This window comes from Musca autumnalis, unplaced genomic scaffold, assembly GCF_047663935.1.
Source record: "Musca autumnalis isolate F117 unplaced genomic scaffold, ASM4766393v1 scaffold_2, whole genome shotgun sequence".
Lineage (NCBI taxonomy): Eukaryota > Metazoa > Arthropoda > Insecta > Diptera > Muscidae > Musca > Musca autumnalis.
The window spans coordinates 146852882-146878326 of NW_027411755.1; the positions used below are offsets into that span (position 1 = coordinate 146852882).

At 34.3% G+C, this 25445-nt stretch overlaps 1 protein-coding gene across 1 annotated transcript in view; it reads right to left on the reverse strand.

Annotated features, from left to right (window-relative positions):
* Gyc32E (Guanylyl cyclase at 32E) overlaps nt 1-25445 on the reverse strand; it is a 309145-nt gene that overhangs the window by 172739 nt on the left and 110961 nt on the right. Inside the window, exons 2-3 of the mRNA XM_073966075.1 lie at nt 14416-14549; nt 3917-4028 (exon numbers count right to left, since the gene is read on the reverse strand). Coding sequence (XP_073822176.1) covers nt 3917-4028; nt 14416-14549 — 246 coding nt within the window. The remainder of the gene's footprint in view (nt 1-3916; nt 4029-14415; nt 14550-25445) is intronic.

Genomic DNA, 25445 nt, shown 5'->3' on the forward strand with positions numbered 1-25445 from the left:
ATGGTGCCTCACATGTTTTACCGAAATTGCTGAAATTTAGTATTAAGTCTTCTTCATACACGAAAGGAAACTAATTATTCCATGTTACTTCAATACAACTTGTGGTGGAGGGTATAACAAGTTCGGCCCGGCCGAACTTAACACCGTTTTTACTTGTTTTTTTAAATTCTTATTCTTCTCCTCCAAGAAATAAGCCTTAACGTGGTGGAGGGTACAAAAAGGTTGGCCCGGCCGAACTTAATGCCGTTCTCATTTTAATTTTTTTCCGCGTTGAACAGTGTTATACAAATGCTTTTCTGAGGACTGTTTTATTCTTCGTAATTATTACATTTTATTTCCTTTGAAATTCCCGACCCTTAAATTACAGTTTATTTAATTTCAAATACAAAACACTTTGCAAATTACTAACTTTTAATGTAAAGTTAAGTCATTCACTCTTTCATTTAAATTATGCGTATTAGGGCATAAAGATTTCTCAGAATTGCTTAAGTCTGGATGCCATTCTGATAAATCGAAAAAAGTCATGTAAATATTCCTTTTGATGTTAATGAACGTTTCCACTGAACTTCAATAATTTATTCCCCAGTGTTCTAATATTTTCAAACTTTTCAAATATATTTTGTTTTAGTATTGTTCGGCTACAGGCTTTTTTAATAAAAAGACTTGATGTTCTATGTTTTCAAGTTTTCTTTATTTCCAATATTTCGATTGGAGCCTCCAATCATCTTCAGGGAACTACAATAATTGCACATTACAAAAGGTTTGCTTAAGAGGAATAAAAATAAAAACTTAGTTAAAGGAAGTAATGGATGTTTACTGCCCAAAACACTTTCTTTAACTAAAGTTTTGTGACTCTGTATTTATTTACTAAGTGTCTGTAACTTTGAGCGCAATTGTCAGTGTCTGTTTTATAGTTTAATCGTTTGTTTGTAGGTGTGTTGATTATGTGTAGCATCTCGAGAGTGATGCGTTTGTGATAGTTTTTCTCTTGAGCTAATATTTTGACGTCATCGAAATCAGGGACGTGTCCTGTGAGGGTGCAGTGCGCCGCTAGCGCAGTTTTTTGTTACGGGATTTATGGTCAGATTTATGTGATGATGTTCTGGTCTTTAACTTGGTTTTAGTGGTACCAACATATACCTTTTGGCATATGTTGGTATTGTCGCCCTTGCAATTAATGCGATATACTGCATTGGATTTATCCTCTTTTCTCTTTTCAAATATATTAAGATTATTGACACGAAATCATACTGACGTGTTATGGCCTGTTTCTCTAAGGCGATTCGAATTACTAGCAAACTCCTGTTGTTGTAGGAAATATTTGTTTGATTGGAAACAAAAATTAAACAAATATTTCTCCAAAAACAGAAGTTTGGTTGTAGTTCGGACGAATTTGTGTTCGAAATAGGCCATTAATTTGCATTTACTATATAAGTAAATGAAATAATTTCATATTTAATTATATGAATGTGAATCGAAATTGTTGTTAACATTTATTTATAAGGCAAATCATATTTTTTTTAGTTAATTCAACATTAACTTAGTGAAAATGTGGCAACTCATCCCCTCTTAGTTTTTTGGTTCACGTATTGGTGTAGCCTCCTTTAATGTATGTTAAAAAACTTTAAGATCGGCCGGGCCGAACTTTTTATAAAATAAAATATTCTTAACTAAAATATATAATTAGCTTACTTTCCCGTCCATAATTTTAGCTGCAAACCATTTGCGACCACTAAACTATATAATCTAAAAAATGTGTTCAATCAGGTTGTACCTTTATATGGGGGGTATATCAAAGTGTGGATCTATGCTGGCAATTTTTGGCGGAAAAGTTTTGTGGGTCTATACGAAAACATTGACGTATATTGACAACTATTGGTGGAGCCGTGTTGTAAGTGTCCAATTACATACAGCATGTTCGGTCAAGCTAAAATTTTTAAAATACCGAAAATCGGAAGATACGGAGTGACAGGGCCTATACCAGGAAGTGAAACTAAATTGAGGATTTTTAGTGAGAACGTTTTGTTACCACCGTGAATAGCAAATATCAAAATACCACAAAATCGGGAGTTAGCGTTATATGGGGGGTATACCAAAATATCGACCTATGTTGACAATTTTTAGTGACCACTGACAACATCAAATATCAAATTACAGCCAGTGCGGTTAAAAATTTTGGCTAAAATCCTCAAAATACCGAAAATCGGGAGGTACCGTTGTGTGGGGACTATACTAAAACATGGACATCTGTTGACTATTTTTGGTGGAAAGGTTTCATGACCATTGAGAACCTCAAATGTCAAATTACAGCTAGTATTGGTTAAAAATTTTAGCTAAAATCATCAAAATACCGATAATAGGTAGGTAGCGTTATATAGTGACTATACCAAAATATAGACCTATGTTTAGAATTTTTGGTTGGGAAGTTTCGTGACTACAGATAACCTCAAATGTCACATTTCGGCTAGTTCCGTCAAAAAATGTTGCCAAAATACCGAAAAGCGGGAAGTACCGTTATATGGGGCCTATGCAAAATATGGACCTATGTTCACAATTTTTGGTTGGGAAGTTTCGTGACTGTAGATAGCCTCAAATATTACATTTAGGGTAGTTCCGTCAACAAATGTTCCGTCAAAAAAAAAAATCAAAACGCAGAAAATCGAGAGGTACTGACATAGGCGCCTATACCACAACATGGACCTATACAGACAACTTTACGTGGAGAAATGTTGTGAATACTGAGAACCTCAAATTTCAAATTACAGATAGTTCGGTTATTTTAAAAAATCCTAAAATCCTCACAATACCGATAATCGGGATAGCTCCCATCAACAAATTGACCTATGTTGACCCCAGGTAACCTCAAATATCAAATTACAGCTAGTTTTGGTTAAAATTGTAGCTAAAGTACTCAAAAGAGGAGGCTATACAAAATTTTACGTGCATATGACGGGCATGGAAAAATAGATACTGAATTTAATCCTGACCAAGAACATATCGCTCATTTACTCAAAGAGTGACACATCTCAAAAAACCCAGTTTCGAGAAAAACGCGTTTTAAGTTGGCGATTTAAATTTGACTTCCCAACTTTCCCAAGATTGTTTCATAAAAACTAAAATAACTACTTGGACCATATTTTGCAAACAGTAAGCCAGATGTCAGCGCTTAATTTCTGTGCAAGATAAAGCATGATTTGATGTGTTTTAGTGCTTCATAAACTCAAAAAACGTTTGTATTGAATTATGCAAAGCTCATAGTAAAAGAGCTGTAACTCGTCGAGTTTTAGAGTTATCAGCATGAAAATTTGGCGTAGAAAAACGGAAATTGCTAACTCAGAAAACGTGTTTTTTGAGCTATGAGCGATATATACTTTACAGGGTTGCAGGGAGCCAGGTAAGGTGCAGTGGTAAGCATTGCACTGCGGTTCAATCCCTGACCGGAACATCAGAATTCCCCTGAAATACATAAATTGTCATAATTTAAGGCATTATCGGTGTTTGGTACCTCTTCGAAAATATTCGTGACTTCAATTAACTGAGGAGTTAAGCTAAATTGTGTGTAAACAAAAAAACATATTATTGAATGATTCCCCATTCAATAATTCTGTTTTTTATTGACTGTAGTTTTGTCAGTTGACAAAGGATTGTATCGATATTATTGATATCTTTACTGTATCAGATCATTCTGCCAGCAATAACAAATATTTCCTTCGCTGAATTGTCATAAAACCACAAATGGCTTAACGTTCTGTTGAACACAAATATAAACAAATTCATGCTTCGAAAGTATCATAAAGTGACACGTGTGGAAATTTTGTTTTTCTTAACTTTGCCACTTTAACCGTTTATCCGTTTAATAAAGTTGGATTTAGTGGCTTTAAAAGAAACAATCGACGAAATGAAATAGAATACTTACAAATGATATCATCGGAATATTCCATGCTGCTGCTAGCAAAGCCTCTGTAGTGCAACTTTCATCTGGTCCAATAAATGCTGCTATATTGTCATTTTTCATTTGTGTCATAATTCTGGAAATATATAGACGGAGATAAAACTTTCAATTAAAAACAATTGATTATGACAAACAAGTCGATGTGGGTGTGAGTGATACACGTGACTTCAATGGATGTATATTTTAATGGTGACTCTGACACCGGATGCTGACAAATTATATTTCGAATAACACTATGCAACACTGAAAATGCAAACAACTTCTAGTATGCATTTTTTGAAAGTACATATTTAGACTACAAAAACCCTAGTAGGGTTTTGTCCTGTCAGATCCAGTTCGGATTTTATGGTCTCATCTAAACCAGGCTAAATCTACACTTTTTTGCATTTATCAGGCCTTTATCTCAGAAGCGAATAGGTATTTGGCCTTGCTATCTTTAGCAATATGGTAGCCCTCAACTAGTAGAACTTGTCTTTTCAAAAAACCACATAAGAAAATCTCCATCTAGGGCATCAAAATGTATAAAATATAGAAAATTTTACATAATTGCTGAAATTCTGGTCAGTATTGGCTAAACTATTGGGAGTTGAACCAAGTAACCTTTCGCAAAAATCTTCCAAATAAAGTTCTCAACAATTCTTTAGAACATTCTGAATCTCTAAAATGCTTACTTCATGCTGTTTCAGCGGTATTTTGCAACGTATCTTTTACAACACGTATTTCAAACACAGTTCACCCCAACAGTTTATTCTCGCGTTTCGGATTTTACCACATTATTGATATTTGTATTAAATCGTCGTTGAAAAATGTACTGAAAACAACGGCATAGAGGCATTTTACAACAATGACATGCTCTGAAAATTTGTGTATTACATTCCAGGGAATATTTTTCCAAAAGAAAATATTCAGAAAAAAATAACGGTTTTGGAGATGCAGTGCGAAATGTATAAGAATTGTGTTTTTCGAGTTCATTATTTCTCCAAATATTTTATTCTTGTCCTTACCTACAACTTTGCTTTAGAAGTCAGAAGAAGATTCGCATTGCTTTCAGAGATATAGCCCCGAATTTCTTTAGAAACTCAATATTTAACCATGTTTAGATGGGGCCATAAAATCCGAGCTGGATCTGACACAACAAAACCCAACTAGGGTTTCTTGTCGTTTGGGTCTGTACTTTCAAAAAATCCTCAGTTCGAATTGTTTGCACAAGATCACCTTGAAAATGTTGCACAGTGTAATATATAAACATTAAAAGATATGGTCTTGCTGTACATGGAAATCACATGTGCACAAAATGATTTTGATAATTACGTGCTTTACACATATTTTATCCCAAAAATATTGTGTGATGCTACATCCACGGTTCTTGATGATTGATTTACATGATGAACTCTAAAATCGGATGCGGACAAAAAGTGTATGCATTCCACGCAAATTAGCGACGTTTTATAGGTTCTTGGATACTAAGATGCAGTAGATGCTACATCTTAGCCTCCAAATTAAATTTAGAGAAATATATACAAGCTAAAAGATAAAAGGTACATGAAAATCACATGCGGATAATTACGCGATTTACACATACTTTAAAAGTGCATATAAATTATAACGGTTTATTTGAACTTAATATCCGTTTAAGAAACCCAATGATTTATCTCAACAACCCGATAACTTTTCTCAATGTGAAATCTTCTATGTGAATGTAGAATAAAAAATAATTAAAAACAAGTGAGCCAAGGCTATAGTCGGGTCGGGGCCGACTATGTGATACCCTACACCACTACCCCTGTTCATAAGCTTTTGACTAATAAAATTCAAAATATTAAAATTGGGATAGCTTAGAGCCCTTGCTCTGAATGTCTTTATTAACACAGGTCAATTTTTTTTAACGCATTTAAGTGCATCGACAGTACAACCCAAATAAAAAATGGAAAAGTGGGATGTATGCCAACCATCAATAGGCTTCTTTCTCTGTTAGACCCCCATCAACCCCCAAAATTTCGTGAGGATCCGATCAAAATTTCGTAGTGTGATTGCACAAAAATGGAAAAAGGGATGCATTACCGACTATTGCGATATCTCTGTTGTTTGACCACCTATGTCAACCTACTTCACATAGTTGTAACGGAGATATTTTCTACTTTCATCAGCAGGTTTTGCTTTTGATATACCCCTTTTAGAAGCGGAGATATTCGCTTTGAAATAAAACGTTGATTTTTTCTCCAAATAAGTTTTTTCCCATTCCGACTCCTGAATATTATCCGACCATAACCAAAATCAATAGGCTTCTTTCTCTGTATGATCCCCATTAATCCCCAAAATTTCGTGACGATCCGATAAAAATTGCGACCTGTAGCGTGATTACAAAAAAAAAATTAAAAAATGGAAAAATGGGATGTTTTACCGACTATTGCGATATCTCCGTTATGTGGCCACCTACGCTAACCTACTTTGCATCACTGTAAAGATGGGATTTTCTACTTTCATAGTCAGACTTTGTTTTTGGAAGATCCCCAACCGAAGCTGTGATATTCGTCATTATTATTAAAATCGCAAAAATAAAAAGTGGGTTCTATTAGCGGCTATTGCGATATATTCGTTGTTTGATCACCTACGAGAACCTACTTTACATCATTAGAAAGGCGATATTTTCTACTTTCATGGCCAGATTCTGCTTTTGGTATACCCCATACTGAAGCTGAGATATTCGCTTAGGAAAAAAACGTTGTCTTTTTCTCCAAATAAGTTTTTTGCCCATTACGACCCCTAAATATTATCCGACCATCACCAAAATAGGCTTCTTCCCCTCCGGGACCCCCATCAACATCCTAAATTTCGTAACGATCCGATCAAAATTGCGACCTGTAGCGTGATTACAAGGTTTAGATGGACAGACGGACTGATGGACGGACACACATAGCCAGATCGACTCAGCTCGTCGAGACATTCATTTTGGTATATATAAGTATGGGTCTACGACCATTATTTCGATGCGTTACAAACTTTTTGGTCAAAACCAACTTATAATACCCTCCCCACATAGTGCAGAAATGCACTTAAAATTAGTAAATAATTTGTCGCTTAGCCTCAATAAATATATTCTTTCTCATGATGGAATCTCTCAAATAAAATGCTTGCCGTTTAATTTTGTCACCATTTATAATTTAAATGCAAGCTTTTTATTTGAGAGATTCCATCATGAGAAAGAACTTATTTATTGAGGCTAAGCGACATATTATTTTCTAGTTTTAAGTGCATTTCTAAATAAAACGCTGAAACTTAATTTTTTTTTAAATTATTTTTTATTTTTAACTTTTTAGTAAATACATTTTTTGACCACTGAGAACAAGATTATAGTCAATTTAGGCCGAAAATTTAGATAAAAACTTTAAAATGCCTGAAATCGTGTAGTACCGTTATATAAAGGCTTATGTCCATAATTTTTAGTGGGAAATTTCTGTAACATTGGGAACTCCAAATGCCAAGTTACAGCCAATTCTGGCTAAAAATGAAGATAAAATCCTTAAAACACTTGAAATCGGGTGGTACAACTATATGGGGGCTATACCAAAACCTGGACCTATGTATGTCAACAATTTTTGGTGGGGAAGTTTCTGAACCATTGGGGACTCCAAATGCCAAGTTACAGTCAATTCGGATTGAAGATAAAATCCTTAAAACACTTGAAATTGGGCCGTACCGCTATATGGTGGCTATACCAAAACTTCGACCTATGTCCACAATTTTTGGTGGGGAAGTTTCAGTACCATTCGGAACCCCAAATGCCAAGTTACAGCCAATTCGGCCTAAAAATGAAGATAAAATCCTCATAATACTTGAAATCGGGTGATACCGCTATAAGGAGGCTCTACCAAAACCTGGACCTCTGTTCACAATTTTTGGTGGGGGAATGTCTGTATCATTGGAAATCCAAAATGCCAAATGACAGCTAATTCAGGCAAAAATTAGGATAAAATCCTCAAAATACCTAAAATCGGGTGGTACCGCTATATGAGGGCTGTAGGAAAAAATTGGCCCATATTCATGTATTGTCATCCAAATCTGAAAAGTGTGCAAAGTTTTAGTTCGATTGGTCAACTGCAACTGCGTTAAAAATGAGTTACTAGATTTGAACTAAATCGGGTGGTACCGCTATATGGGGTCTATAGGAAAAAATGGACCCATATTGGAATTGGTTTCATATTCATGTATTGTCATCCAAATCTGAAAAGTCGACTGGTCAACTGCAACTGTGTCAAAATTGAGTTACCAGATTTGAAGTGCAATTTAAATAAAACACCGTTAAAACACTATGCAAATGGACCAATATTGGTTTTGATTTCATATTTATGTATTGTCATACAAATCTGAAAAGTGTGCATAGTTTTAGTTCGAATGGTCAACTGCAACTGTGTCAAAAATGAGTTACCAGATTTGAACTAAACGGACACCAAAGCAAGTTAAATAAAACACTGTAAAAAGCAAAATCCACTCATTTTCTTGGGAGTTTCATGAAAAATGGACACGGTGTGCCTTAAAAAATTTAAATGGAAGGTGCTTACACCTCGGAAGTTTTTGCTGATTCTGAAACTACAATGCTCATAGATGAGAAATATCAAGAAACAAAAAAAAAAAAAAAATCGCCGGAGGTATTTTAAAATAAATCGCGATTTAAGTTCACATTTCAAGGGGTTCTTTAGGTTTTCACGATTTAGCTTGGAAACCGCGAGTTCTATGTAAATGGGTCTAAAGAAAATGTTGTAGCAGAGAAAATTCTCCACAAGATTGACCTGTATGATATTTTTGTAGGTTTTACAGTTTTTGAGATATAGAATTTCAAATTGAGACAATGTACTGACTGTATCGCCTCCTTACATAGAACTCGCGGTTTCCAAGCTAAATCGTGAAAACCTAAAGAACCCCTAAAATGTGAACTTAAATCGCGATTTATTTTAAAATCCCTCCGGCGATTTTTTTTTGTTTCTTGATATTTCTCATCTATGAGCATTGTAGTTTCAGAATCAGCAAAAACTTCCAAGGTGTAAGCACCTTCCATTTAAATTTGTTAAGCACACCGTGTGGAAGTACTCCTATAAGTATTTTCCAATACTTTCGTGTGAAAACGTTTTTTGCAAACCAACATTTATTTTTTGTTTCCCAAATATGTGCTTATTTTGGCAATATCCCTATCATTATAATTTTGGTTTCATATGATTCACCGTGAAGTTTTTATTTAAAACTTTTTTGGTTGTAATTTTTGATAGGTGAATGGACCTATATTTTGAAAAAAAGTCGGATTACTTTTAAAATTTTGTCAATTTTTTGTAAATTCCGCGAATAGTGAGTAACATTTTATAAATATTATGCACTCTATTCACTGACCCTTCGCGATAACTTTTTAGTGACAGTTGTGCTCATTAAAATCTTTAGCGTTTTTATAATAATTTGTTCTTAAAAGCAGTAGTAAAACCGCGATAAATTATTTCCGCAACAACCAAAAATTTGCTCGGTATAATTAGGTCAAAATATTCGAAGCTGTGGGCGCAGCGTGTTCCTAAAGGCTACAATTTTGCCCCCATTTTTGCAAAATTTCTCGGAAACTATAACAGATATTAGGTAGGTACGATAACCCAAAAGTTTGTACAAATTTGTAAAAACTTTTACAAAATGCTGTTCGATAACAAACTTGTAAAGTAAAAGAGAGCTAATTTGGAGAGAATTTTGGAGAGTTTTGGAGATTTTGTTACTGAGAACTTACAAGTGTTTGCAAGCAAAATTTTCCTTGTAAGAATTTGCAAGTTCATCAGTTGATTTAAATTCGAATGTTTTGTGGCGAACTTTGCAATTCTTGGCAAAAACATAAACAAACATTTGGTTATTAAAATAATTACAAGATAAACAAGTAAAAAGTCGTTAAGTTCGGACTGGCCGAACTTTTTATACCCTCCACCATAAAATAGTCTTAATTAAAATGGAATAATTAGGGTCCTTTCACAATTTTAGGTGGAACAACTTTTCGACAATGGATAGACTCCTACTGCCTCCCACTTTTGCTTAAATTACACTGTGAACACAAATGTTGGGGCAGAGATAATTCCTTGGTGTGTGTATATTAAAAACCCAGAAGGACAGATGCGCCGTGAGTCGAACTTCCGCGTTATGGCGTGATGAAGTTTTTCAAGAGACCCTGTAAGCCATCAGGAATTAGCATTATATCTTTGTTTGTTGTTTTTGTAGAGCACTTAAGCAACAGTGAACAAAGATATAACGCTAATTCCTGATGGCCCACAGGGTCTCTAACAAAAATTTCATCACGCCATAACGCGGAAGTTCGACTCACGGCGGATCTGTCCTTCGGGGTTCATAATATACTCACCAAGGCCTTTCTTCCCCAAGAGGAATTTTCCGTGCCCCAGACTTTCACCTCCATTTTGTTGCACTGTGTTATCTAATCTAATCTAAAAAAATGTGTTCAGCTAGGTGAAAGGTACCACCTACTAGGCTATATCGAAGAGTCAACCTATCTTTAAATTTTTTGGCGGAAAAGTTTTATAGCTGCAGGGAACATATAGAGTCACATTGAGGGTAGTTTCATCAAAACAATGTAGACCCTTAAAAATGGACCCATGTTGACGAATTTTAGTGAAGAAATTTCGTGACCACTGAAAATTCCCGAAAATCGGGAGGTACATTTATATGGGGGGATATACCAAAACATGGACCTATATTGACGATTATTTTTGAATAGACAAAACTGTAGCTAAAATTCTCAAAATACCGATCATTACAGCTAGTTCGGTTAAAAATTTCAGTTAAAATTCTCAAAATACCGAAAATCGGGAGATACCGTTATATGGGGGCTATACCAAAACATGGACCTATGTTGACGATGTTTCGTTGGAGATGTTTTATGACCACTGAGAACTTCAAATGTCAAATTACAGCTATTTCGATTAAAAACTGTAGCTAAAAATCTCAAAATACCGAAAATCGGGAGGTACCGTTATATAGGGGCTATACCAAAATATGGACCTATGTTGACGATGTTTGGTGGAGATGTTTCATGACCACTGAGAACATCAAATGGCAAATGGTTAAAAATTTTAGCTAAAATTCTCAAAATACCGAAAATCGGGAGGTACCGATATATGGGGGCTATACCAAAACATGGACCTATGTTGACGATGTTTCGTGGAGATGTTTCATGACCACTGAGAACCTCAAATGTCAAATTACAGCTAGTTCGGTTAAAAATTGTAACTAAAATTTTCAAAATACCGAAAATCGGGAGGTACGGTTATAAGGGGGCCATACCAAAACATGGACCTATGTTGACGATGTTTGGTGGAGATATTTCATGACCACTGAGAACCTCAAATGGCAAATTACAGCTAGTTCGGTTAAAAATTGTAGCTAAAATTCTCAAAATACCAAAAATCGGGATGTACCGATATATGGGGGCTATACCAAAACATGGACCTATGTTAACGATGTTTCGTGGAGATGTTTCATGACCACTGAGAACCTTAAATGTCAAATTGCAGATAGTTCGGTTAAAAATTGTGGCTAAAATTCTCAAAATACCGAAAATCGGGAGGTACCGTTATATGGGGACTATACCAAAACATGGACCAATGCCCATATCCTTTGGCGTATAAGTTTGTTCATCACTAGGAACCCTGAGTGCCAAATTATAGCTTATTCGGTCTGCAAATGGGGCGAAGAACGTCAAAATACCTCAAATCCGGAGGTACCGTTATATGGGGGCTATACCAAAGAGTGGACCGATATAGCCCATCTTCGAACTTGACCTGTTTATGGAAAAAAGACCCACGGGTGCAAAACTTCAGCACTCTATCTCAATTATTGCGGACGCTAGAGTGATTACAACAGACGGACAGACGGACATGGCTAGATCGTCTTAGAATTTTATCCTGATCAAGAATATATATACTTTATAGGGTCGCAAATGATTAGTTCGATGTGTTACAAACGGAATGACAAACTTAATATACCCTCCATACTACGGTGGAGGGTATAAAAAGAGAAGAGATAACTAAATAAATTATGGAGACGACTTATTTTGTAAAATAACTAATTTTGTAGTTTGTGATGATTGTTTTATTTCTAAGGTATCAAATCCCACCAAAGCACAGTGGATCCACACATTGGCCAAAAATAAAAAATTTAATGTCAAAATTTTGGTACAAATTCTGGCAATTCTGACAGCTATGACATGGACCTTTTTAAAAATATATTAGTTTTTGTTTCATTCGAACGCGATCATCTTAAGAATAGCTTCAAAAGTCGGAACACTTGACTAATATTTTTTGTTGTGAGTACAACCTATATTTTAAAGCTGCCCTGGAATAGGGTTTCTATGGATATATTAGCGTATAATTCTGTTATCTGACCACGTACATTAACATAATTGGGATCAGTGGCAAGATGAAGAAATCTTCTTCCAAATGTGTCTCACGTTGGCGGTATGTGCCTTTCAGGAAGAACGCTATAAGATCTATATTAAAAATTTTACCAATTTTCAGACAAAAGTGTTGATTTTTGAATCCGCTAAATTTGTTGGATTTTATGATGTTTTGGAGATTGTTTTGTTTCCCCAAGCCTATTTTGAATCATAAGATAATCGGGAGCTTTGTTCATGTAATTTTGTATTAACAGCATAAAACAATTCTTACCGTATACCCCCTTCAGAGGGGAAAGGGGGGAGAATGTTACGCTCGTGGTTTCTTAAAACACTCTTCGCAGCAGCACAAAGCTGTAACCGGCGCATTGGCTTGATTTTTACACTCTTAATATTTTTGGCCACTTTCTCCATACAAGTGGATCCACTGTGCAAAGGAGGAACACTAACTTAACGGCCAGCCGTTAATTTATGATATGGAAAGAGAAATATTTTTGTAGCAATGTGTAATCAAATAATTTTCTTAAACAACCTTCGATTGTTAAAGTAAATCTTATCCGTCAAACTTCTTGTTTGTCAAATCAGCAAATTTCTCCAAATTTTTAGCTTCGAAAGAGTAAAATAAGTGGAGAGAAGTTACTGAGAACTTGCGTACAGACCTATTGTGTTCATTGTTTGTCCAGTAGGTAGGATTGTTGCTTTTTAGGGACATTTTACTCAAAGTGAACTGTTTCCGCTCAAGTGCTACATTTTAGTGAATTTCCAAATTTAAGGGACTAGAACTTTTTAAGAACAATATTGAACAATGATTCGAAATGGCTGAAATTTTGGTATTTAGTCTTCGCTGGGGTTTAGTCTGATTATTCTGCTGTAGTGACTGTAACTTGGTATTTTGAATTTTTAATTGTCTCCAAGAAGATAATGATCAATAATGGTTCATATTGTTACGGAATTAGAATTAACTAATCTCCGTGTAGACGTTGTTTTATTCCCCAGTACGATTTGTACCAAATAAAACAGGGTTCGTTTTAGATTACGTTTCTACAATGCTTTATTTACTTTATTACACTTATTCGGAACTGACTTTAATTACTAAGCACACAGCTTAGCACTAGTTAGCACGCAGCTATTCTTTAACCGATCTGTTCAGTTCAACGCTTAAAACACAACTAACTAACTTTACCTTTTCTACCGCTATTTATACCCCAAAATCTCCTTGGTCGAGAAATATCCAGAACATCTGGCAACACCTCGAATCTGTGCAACAAACACACAGACGCACATTCGCACTAAGCGCGCTCAGAAATTCTGTCCGAATTCGATACGAATTCGGAAAAAAATGTTAGCTGGGCGAACAACCATACTCACATACATACATACATGGGGGAATACAAGCACAGTAATGACGTAATTACAACAACAAACAAATGCAAGAAATAAAGGAGTAACAAACTAAACGATAATTACATGACTATGGCAAAACAAACAGAAGCACATTAATAAAAGGTAAAGTAACATCTAGAATAATGAAGAGAGTTCTTCATGGTAGTTGTTGTTGCTTAAATAAAGTAACTGCGTAATAAAAACTTTACGTTACAATTCAAATTTTTAAATTAACGGAAATTAAACTAAACTAACTTAAACCTATCAGTTACATTCGTAACAATATTTTGTATATTTCCAATATCAAGGTACCTCCAGATTTTACCTATACTTCGCCCAAATGAAATGACTGGTCTACCGTAAAGTGAGTTGTAACTCCTGGAACGGAAAATAATTTAAGCGACGTAATATGTTTCTGTTTCCCTTTTAATTTTAGGGTATTCGACATATGTTCGTTTAAAGTGTTGTTCGTTTTTACTTATAGGGGACTACATCTTTTTTAATCATACAACCTTCAGACTGTATGTATGTATGAAAAATGGTAGCCCTGCTTCAAACAGAGACATCTACTTTTTTTCAAGTTTTTGTTTTCTTTTTAACGTACATTTTGGAATCACTCATGCATGTACGAAAGCTATGACATGCTAGTAATTGCACTTACCTAATTGGCTGCACACGATAATCGCTTGCCTTTTGTCCAATATCATATGCTTTGAAGGTCAAACGTTTACCGGGCAAAAGTGTTGGATCCTTATTAATATCCTCCACTGCAAGTGGCAGACCGCCAAGTGTTACCTGAAAGAGACAAAGAAGAGCGTGAAATATGAGTTGAATTGTTTTAAAATTATTTTTTCGAAATATCATTTAAGTAACAGTTTTACAATATAATGATGAGGCATGGCACCATTGCCCAGCTTTAATAAACTTTAATTCGATTGCAATAAATGAACAAATAAACAAAAAATGAAAAAATTAACTATTGATAATTTTGCAATGATTTATTCAGATTTATAGAAAAATTCCTGAGCTTCATTTTTGATACCCTCTACCCTAGTTTGGAGAGTATAATTAAATTAATCATTCCGTTTGTAACGCATCGACACATTCGTCGGAGACTCCAACTTATTATATAAAAGAGCTTAGTGAGTGACTGACTGACATATCATCACCCAGACGATACCGCTGAAGCTAGAAAGTTGAAATTTTGATTGTGGGTTGCTGTTGTTGTGTAGGGGTGAGATAAGGGTGGGTTTTTGGAAATTCAACTTAGAAGTAAACGAAAAGTACTAAAAGGTACTATAGTACCTAAAAGGTAATATAGTAACCTTTGTATTAGGCAACCGGGAAGAGATAGAATTCTGAAATTTGGAAAGAGGGTCACCGATAGAGAGTTAGAAAAACGTACCAAGAGGTTTTTGGAAATTCGACCTATAAGTGTAAGAAAAGTTACTAAATTTTGTACCAATTGAATATTTTGAACGGTTATAGCTAGAATCTTGGAATTTGGTATGGGAATCAAGGTTGGAAAGTGGTGTTATTATAAGGAGATGGTTTGGAAGTTCGTACTTATGTGTACGAGAAGTACTAAGTGGTACTAAATTTGGTACCATTTGAATTTGGGTGAACCGATAGAGCTGGAAACCTGCAATTTGGAAGTAAGATTACCGTTGACATGTAGAATTGAGATATGGGGGTAGTTTTCGAAATTCTTACTTATATGTACGAAAAGTACTAAATGGTACTATATTTTGTACAATTTGGTGGAACAGACAGAGCTGGAATCATGAGATTTGCAATAAAGATTACTGTTGGAATTTGGGATTAATGTAAATGATACTAAATTTGGTATAATCAAGATTTGGGTGAACGGATAATGCTCTAATCCTGACATGTGGAATTAAGATTACTGTTGGAGTGAAGAATTAAGGAAAAGTACTAAATGGTACTAAATTTGGTACAATTTGGATTTGGATGAACAGATAGAGCTGAAATCCTGAAATTTAGAATTAAGATTACTTTTAGAGTGTAGAATTGAGGTAGTTTTGGAAATTCGTGCTCATGGGTACGGATAGTAATAAATGGTTCTAAATTTGGTACAAATTGGGCGTATAGAGCTGGAATCTTGAAATTTGGAATTAAGATTATTGATTAAGAGGGTTAGGAATTGAGGAAGTTTTGGAAATTCGTAATTATGGGTACGAAAAGTACTAAATTGTACTAAATTTGGTACAAATTGGATTTGAGTAAAGGAATAGAGCTGGAATCCTGAAATTTGGAATTAAGATTACTGTGGGAGTGTAGGATTGAGGAAGTTTTGGAAAATCTCGCTAATCCCGAAATTTGGATTTAAGATTACTGGTGTAGTTAGGAATTGAGGAGGTTTTGGAAATTCGTACTTATGGGTACGAAAAGTACTAAATTGTACTAAATTTCGTACAATTTGGGTAAACAGATAGAACTGGAATCTTGAAATTTGGAATTAAGATTACTTTTGGAGCGTAGGATTGAAGTTTGCACTTATGGTACAAATTGGATTGGGTGAATGGACAGAGCTGGAATCCTTAAATTTGGAATTAAGATTACTGATGGGGTTAGGAATTGAGGAAGTTTTGGAAATTCGTAATTATGGGTACGAAAAGTACTAAATTTGGTACAATTTGGATTTGGTTGAAGTGATATAGCTGGAATCCTGAAATTTGTAATTAAGATTACTGTGAAAGTGAAGGCTTGAGGCAGTTTTGGAAAATCGTACTCGAAGAGTAGTAAACTGTCTCAATTTGAACTTCTATATCTCAAAAACGGTAAAACCTACGAAAATATCATAAAGGTCAATCTTGTGGAAAATGTTCGCAGCTACAACATTTTTATTACGCCCATTTGCATTGGACTCGCGGCTTTCAAGCTAAATAGTGAAAACCTAAAAAACCCCTAAAAATGTGAACTTAAATCTCGATTTATTTGAAAATCCCTCCGGCGATTTTTTTTTTGTTTCTTGATATTTCTCATCTATGAGCATTGTAGTTTCAGAATCTGCAAAAACTTCCCAGGTGTAAGCACCTTCCATTTAAATTTGGTTTAGGCACACCGTGTAAAGTGTTATAATTGGGTTGGTATATATGGTTCATATAAGAAGGTAATTTTTTAAGTGTATACCCAGGTGTACGAAAAGTACTAAATTTTGTACCATCTTTTTTTTTTTTTTTTTTTTGAAATGGGTGCAAATTCTAAAATTTGGTATGAGGTTCGCTGATGGCTGAAATGGTATTGGAAATACCTACTATAAGGCTAAGAAAAGTACTAAATGGTACTAAAATTGGTTTTGGGTTTATTTTTTACGATAATGTTTTACCTTCTGAGCACAGAAAGTCCTTAATTAAAATGCCTCAAGAATGCTTCTGTTGATGTGTTAGGGTGAGATATGGTTAATTTTTTTGGAAATCGAACTAAAGTGCTACGAACAGTACTTAAATAAAAATAAATATTTATTAAAATTGGTATTAGCACAACAAATTGTTTAGTGTTCACCATTTCCATATCAAATACTGTTTATTTGTTTTTTTTTGTTGTTATCCTTTCCGCATACGAAGTAGCGGGCACTTTGCTAGTAAAGTATATTATTCTGGATCAGCATAAAGTCGATATAGCCAAGTCCGTCTGTTGAAATCAAGATACAGCTCGCAATTTTAGTAGAGCTATGTAATTTGGTATAGAAGATTCTATTACACCTAGGATATTGGGTATTGAGAATGGGCTATATCGGTCCATGTTTTGATATTTCCCCCATAGAACGGTGCCTCCCGATTTTCGGTATTTTGAAGGTTTCAGCCTCATTATCACACCGAAATGGCTGAAATTGGTCCTTAATCTTCGTTGGGTTAAAACATTTTCCACCTGACATTTGTCGGTATAGGTCCATTTCTTCATATAGCCCCCATAGAAAGATATCTCCCAATTTTCGGTATTTTGAAGGTTTTAGCCCCATTATCACACCGAAATGGCTGAAATTTGGTATTTAGTCCTCGTTGGGAGTACAACACTTTCCACCTGAAATTTGTTGGTATAGGTCCACGTCTTCATATAGCCCCAATAGAACGGTACCTCTAGATTTTCGGTATTTTAAAGGTTGTGGCCTTAAAACCACACCGAAATGGCTGAAATTGGTATTTAGTTTTCGTTAAGGGTATAAAACTTTTGACCTGAAATTGGGCGGTTTAGGTTTTCGTCTTCATATAGCCACCATAGAACGGTACCTCCGATTTTCGGTGTTTTGAAAGTTTTAGACACATTATTCAACCAGAATAACTGAAATTTGGTATTAAGTATCCGTTAAGGGGTTATGGCTTAAAAATTTTACAAAAACGAAAATTTTTTTATTGGTTTATTGTAAAGCACATATAAAGGATATGTATGTTGAAAAAATCGGACAAAAATTAGCTGAGATATGAGCGTTAGAAAGAGAAAATTCATTGTGATTTGTATGTAACATTGGTTTTCTCAAAATGGCATTTTGGAATGCGGTGCCCACTGTAGCTCGAAAACCGATGACCCGGTCTTCATATGTTTTTGTGGGATTATTAAACATATAAAAAGCGTGTACTTAAGCGAGAGACTTAAACAATTTATTGACGGATTTATGGCGAAAAAACTATCAATTTGTTAGTTAAAATCTAAATTTTGACAGTCCACAACTAGCCTCTCTGCCTTACCCCTTGGCGAAAAATGCCAAACTTCTCCACTAATAAATTAGTTGTTTTAAAATATTAAAACAACAACAATGGGATTAAACCAGACTATTTTGAAAAAAAAAAACAATTGCAACAGCTACCCCATAGAAAATGTCACCAATATTAAAAACAAGTAAGAACCGCGTTAAGTTCGCCCGGGGCGAACTTGTTATACCCTCCACCACAAGTTGTATTGAAGTAAACTTGAATAACACTGGTCAACACGACTTTTGTTTCAACCGAAGTTGCAGTTGTTTCTAGATGAAATCGGCGAGTTATTTTCAAATCCGGTCCCGGGGTTTCTCCATCAGCTCTTGTTTTTGAGATATAGCGCAAAATCGGTTTTTACGAGTTTAACCCAGACTTTCGTTATTTTCGGATACAAACAAATATTTTTTGTGGTTTTTTCGACATTAATATATTAAGGAGATGTTGTACGCTCGATACAAATCGTTTATGAAATAATTATGGTGAGTATATATCAAAAAATATAGAAAATATACGACGGACCTTGTAAAAATTGCATATTTTGAGTACTTTAAGCTGTAATTACGTCATCGGGGGAAGTCATAGGATCTTCATATGGCAATGCGGATATGCTTAGGTTGTCTACTATATAGTCCAGTATTCAAATATATAATATAAAGTTCATAGCGCCCATGATTCGGCCATAACCTAAAAATCGCCGTGAAGACTGCTAAAGGGAAATCATTTACCAGTGATATCATTACCACATAAGCCATTTACTTTTCAATGGCAGTCTTCATGATGGTTTTTAGGTTATGGCGGAATCATGGGCGCTATGAACTTTATATTATACATTTGAATACTGGATTATATAGTAGACACCCTAAGCATATCCGGAGTACCATATGAAGATCCTATGACTTCCCCTGATGACGTAATTACAGCTTAAAGTACTCAAAATATGCAATTTTTACAAGGTCCGTCGTATATTTTCTATATTTTTTGATATATACTCACCATAATTATTTCAAAAACGAATTGTATCGAGCGTACAACATCTCCTTAATATATTAATGTCGAAAAACCCACAAAAAATATTTGTTTGTATCCGAAAATAACGAAAGTCTGGGTTAAACTCGTAAAACCCGATTTTGAGCTATATCTCAAAAACAAGAGCTGATGGAGAAAATCTGGGACCGGATTTGAAAATAACTCGCCGATTTCATCTAGAAACAACTGCAACTTCGTCTGAAACATTCAACTTTTTCAATTTTGTTGAGCAGTGTAATTAGTTTCCTTTCGTGTATGAAGAAGACTTAATACTAAGTTTCAGCAATTTCGGTAAAACAATGCGAGACACCATTCTATGAGGGCCATTTCAAAACGTCGATCTATACCGAAAAATTTCTGACGAAAAGTTTTTAGGCTCAAAGAAGACTAAATACCAAATTTCCTATATTTCGGTAAGATAATGTGGCTAAAACTTAAAAAATACCGAAAATCAAGAAGTAAGCTTCTATGGGGATAGAGGAAGACTTGCACCTATACTGATAATACTCTTCTGGAATATTTTATAACTCTTGGAAGACGAAATAACGAATTTCAGCCATTTCGGCTGGAGGACCTATACCGACGAATTTTAGTCAGAAATGGGGCAATATGAAAGCGCTGACCTGTACAGACATATTTCTGGCGAACAGTTTTTTATCACATTGAAGACTAATTACCAAATTTCAGCCATTTTGGTGTAATATTGAAGACACAACCTTCAAAATACGAAAAATCGGGAGGTACCTTTCCATTGGGGCTATATGAAGGCATGGACCGATACCGACAAAGTTCTGGGGAAAGTTTTATACCACCAACGTACACTGAAAGAAAAATGCTTCATTGTATCAATGAAGGGGTTTCATTGATTATTTTTCATTGATGCTATGAAACGTTCCATTAATATAATGAAATGTTTCATTCATGCAATGAAACTTTACGTTATTTAAAATTCAATGATTTTTGGTTTCATTGTGTAAACGAAACGGATTTCATTGACGCAATGAAACTTTTAATTTCTATAAATTGAAGAAAAATATGTATGTTTTGAATTCAAACTAAATAGAATGGTCTAAGAACACTAGTACGCAAACAGTTTCATTATATAAATGAAACAGTTTCCTGAAATAAATGAAACAGTTTCATTAAATAAATGAAATAGTTTCATTAAATAAATGAAACAGTTTCATTAAATAAATGAAATAGTTTCATTAGATAAACGAAACATTATTGAAATTCCTTTTTGCGTTTTGTATTCCTTGTAAATCTGTTATGTTATAAAATTTCTCATCAAATTATTTCGTCTTTATTAAACAAATAATATTTTTCACAATCATAAAAAGAACACATTTATATATTGGCTACATACATATGTATAGAATCATAGAATCACATACATAAATATGTATGCATGAATATTTTCCAAAACTAGCAGAAACGTCATCAACTGTACAAAAATGCATCGCCGATTGGCGTTGGTATACATAAATATCCATCCACATTAAAAAGAATGATCTGCTCAGTTCTTTGTTATTGTTTGTATTGTCGTTCATTGAATTCCATTTGTGTTTGTGTGTGAGTATTTAACAAGCAGAAAAAAACACGTGTCGGCAAAACAATCCCCGCTTTCTTAGCTACATCAAACAATGTTCAAGAACACTGCTCTAGTTTTCGTTAAACCACAGTGAAGTGTAGTTAAAAGAAAAGTAATTTTACGTCTGGTGTTTTCAACTTTAAAATCTGTGATGTGTTTAACATGAAAAGAAAATGTAAACATTATTTTTTAGATGTTCAGATGTTCTTTTAAGTGAATTTTCATTTACATTTTTCTTGTAATGGAAGCATTCAATAGAAAATCCAAAGATGAGTGGAATGGCGGAGAAGCTGTTACCATTGGCCAACGAAGCATCTCTTACTTGGAAAAAGAAAATGTTGTATTGTTGTATAGTTTTCTGTCCAACGGCGAAAGTTAAAAGTAAGTTAATGTTTAGAAAGAAAACCAGATAAATTACTAAAACTTGTTTTATGGTTTTCAATTTTGCTTACAGATGACCACGCTCAAAAGGATAATTAACTTCGCTGAAAGTAAGTATGAAGTGTTTAATAATGTGAAATAAAAATTCAAATATTGCTTATATTATTTTTTGTAGTTGTAGTGGAATTACGGAGACTATCCATGGCCAATGAAGCACTACTCCCTTAAGAAGAACATGCTGTGTCCTAACATTGTGGACGTACACAGGGGATGACATAGCGGCAAAAGTTGGAGGTAAGTTATTGTTTAGAAAACCGGTCAATTTGTTAGCAATTTGTTCGTTGTTTCAATTTTACTTACATATGACAACGCCCATTACTATCATTAATCTGCTTAATACCTGAGGTATTAAATATGACTTGTTGTATTAATGGTCAAAACTAATTGCAATAAAATGAAATAAACATATTTAGCATTAGGCTTCATTTTTGTTCATTACGTGAGTATGAAATGACTTCATAACATGAATGAAATCCTACGTTGTATCAATGAAATTTGTCATTGATTTTGAACCAACGTAAGGCTTCATTGCATAAATGCAGAAGTGTCATTACAACAATGAAAGTATTTCATTGTATTAATGAAAAAGTTTCATTGCATTAACGGAAAGTTTCATTGCATCACTGAAGAAGTTTCATTGCATGAATGAAGGAGTTTCATTGCATTAATGAAAAAGTTTCATTGCATTAACGAAAAAGTTTCTTTGCATAAATGAAGGAGTCTCATTGCATTAATGAACAATTTCGTTAATTTTACTTCAATGAAACTCAATGAAACTTTTTTCATTTATTCAATGAAGCTCTACGTTGGCTCAAAATCAATGACAAATTTCATTGATACAACGTAGGATTTCATTCATATTACGTAGCTTTTTCTTTCAGTGTAGACAAAGTACCAAATTTCAGCCATTTTGGTAGGATAATGAAGCTAAAACCTTAAAAATACCGAAAATCGGGAGGTGCCGTTCTATGGGGGCTATATGAAGGTGTGGACCGATACCGACAAAATTCTGGGGGAAAGTTTTGTACCCCTAAAGTAGACTACTTACCAAATTTCAGCCATTTTGGTAGGATAATGAAGCTAAAACATTAAAAATACCGAAAATCGGGAGGTACCGTTCTATGGGGGCTATATCAAAACGTGGACCGATATATCTCATTTTCAATACCAACCATCCTGCAAGTAATAAAAACTTCTGTACCAAATTTTGACTCTCTATCTTTAAAATTGCGAGCTGTATCTTGATTTCAACAGACAGACGGACGGACGGACAGACGGACATGGTCAAGTCGACATAGAATTTTATGCTGATGAATAATATATATACTTTATAGGGTCTCCGAAGAATATTTCGATGTGTTATAAACGGAATGACAAATTTAGAGTTTTTTTTAAATATCGAAATTGGTGTAGAGAAAATTTTGTAGCCGTGAATATTCTCTACAAGATTGACTTTTATGATGTTATCGTAGGTTTTACTATTTTTGAGATATAGAAGTTCAAATTGGGACAATGTACTGACTGTATCGCCTCCTTATAAAAGAATGTCATGACTGCAATTTCCCAACTTAAACTTACATATATACATACATATCTCAAAAAACGGTATAAACTTGGAAAAATAACAAAAACCAATCTTGTAGAGAATTTTTACAGCTATAAGATTTTCTCCAGTCCCATTTCGATAAGTCTTGCTGTTTTCAAGCAAAATTGTGAAAACCTAACAAAAAACCTAAAATATGAGCTGAAATTCTATATCTCAAAATCTGAAAAACCCAGGAACAAATCATAACGGTCAATCTTGTCCAGAATTTTCACTGCTCTTGAAAACCTAAAAAAAAAACTAAAAATGAGAAACTTTGCGATTTTTCTTGTTTTTGGATTTTCTTCATCTATGAACATTGCTGTTTCAGAACCTGCGGTTTAAACGGTTTTCGATATTTCATTGTTGACCGATTTAATTTAGTTAAGGCGCACCATGACAGTGTTTTATACGGAGACGATACAGTCAGTGAGTGCATTATCCCAATTTGAAGTTCTATATCTCAAAAATGGTAAAACCTAGGAACAAATCATAAAGGTAAATCTTGTAGAGAGTTTTCACTGCTACAGCATTTTATTTAGTCAAAATTGAAAAGGAACATATTTCTGGTCAAAGTGTTGAAAAATTAACCGACCAAAAATGAAAAGCAAACCTCCTAGGTCTATTTAAATTTCTGAGAATAATTTCAAATAATAATGTTGTGACAGCAGACATTCATATTAGCGCAAAACAATTATAATCCCATTATCTGTTTATCACACAATCGCTGTGACATAATACAGAAGTCTAATGCTCAGACGTCTGGAGCCTTTGGCAGACATGTGTCACCAATCTCTCTTCACATATTATACCATGTTTTTCTTATTTCAATCGCATTCTTATTAGTTAGTTGCTTTTTATATACTATGAAGGGTTTTGGTGTTGTTTTTGATAAAAGTTTTTATTTAAGAAATATTGCTATTATTCATCTTTTTATTATCGACATCCTGTCTAGTCGGCATTAAAGCAAAGTTTAATCATTTCAAATATATTGTTGTAGGAAATTTGACTCACGTTCTTGTTTGTACATAGGCGTCGGAGTCGAAAATGTAATGGGTAGCATGTGTATTTATTTCAATGGATACCCATCATGCATGTAGCAACTGACGTCATAATCGGTTTCACCTAATGATACTGTGTTTGCATTTGTCTGTCTACGCCTCTGAATTTTCATATAAATTTATTGAAATATTTTATATGAGACCTTTAAAGCTTGAAACAAACAGGAAAATTGGGAAACCAAATCTGGAGACAATGTCAACATAATTTTACTAAATTAATGCATTCAACGTCAATCAAACATTTTGTTTCCAACAATGCATAAAGAAATACATTCTAAATAAAAACGCAACAAAAAAAAGGTTTGAATTGTTTGTGTATTGCTGCTGTAGCTACAGTTAAGAAAAGAAATAATATAAGTTGTATTCACGACTTGGCTAAAAAAAAAAAACTCAAAAAAAACCCCTGCCGGTACCAACTAAAATTACTGAGCACTACTACGAATTAAATATCCAGAAGATCTATATTGGACAAAACATTGGGGCACCTCCCTCACAAAAGTTAAACATTTTCGATTATGTCTTTGGGCGCCGTTTTGACATTTTACCGCATTTTCTTGGCAAGTCAATGCTGTCTGACATAGTGGTCCAAAAGCTTTAAATATTCTACGTTGATCAATAAAAATCGCTGGTGGGCGCGAAAATTGGCGACTTACATTGATCCAACCATTGCACGATGGGGCCAATGACAGGTTTTCGAGGCAACAAATTACTGGGGCAAGCTAGACCTTCAAAATTTTGTACAGATGTTTATAATGGGCTTAGAAACTAATATTCCAAATTTGGTTCATATCGGTTCATATATACATATATGTAGGTCCCGTATATATGTTCGCCCGATTTCAAGCAATTGATGGACTAACACGCAAATTCTGCCCAATTTTTATGCGATTTGGAAAATACCACGGAATTAGGACTACAAATAAGTTTGCCTAGTTATATTGAAATAGGTTCAGATTTTGATATTGCGCCCATATATATTTTCGCCCGATTTCAGGCAAATTATTGAACAAGCATGCAAATTCCATGAAATTACAATAAAATTTGGAAAATGTTACAGAATTCGGACTACAAATAAGTTTGTCAAGTTATATAGAAATCGGTTCAGATATAGATATAGCTCCCCTATATACATATGTTAAAATTGCATGGTTTTGTCTGTGGTTTGTTATAAGTTAATAAAAAGAGGTTCCCAATTTAGTACAAATCGGCTAAGATTCCGCAACAAAAGCCAAAGTTTGTCTGCGATATTTTTGAAATTATATATTCTGTTTCAGA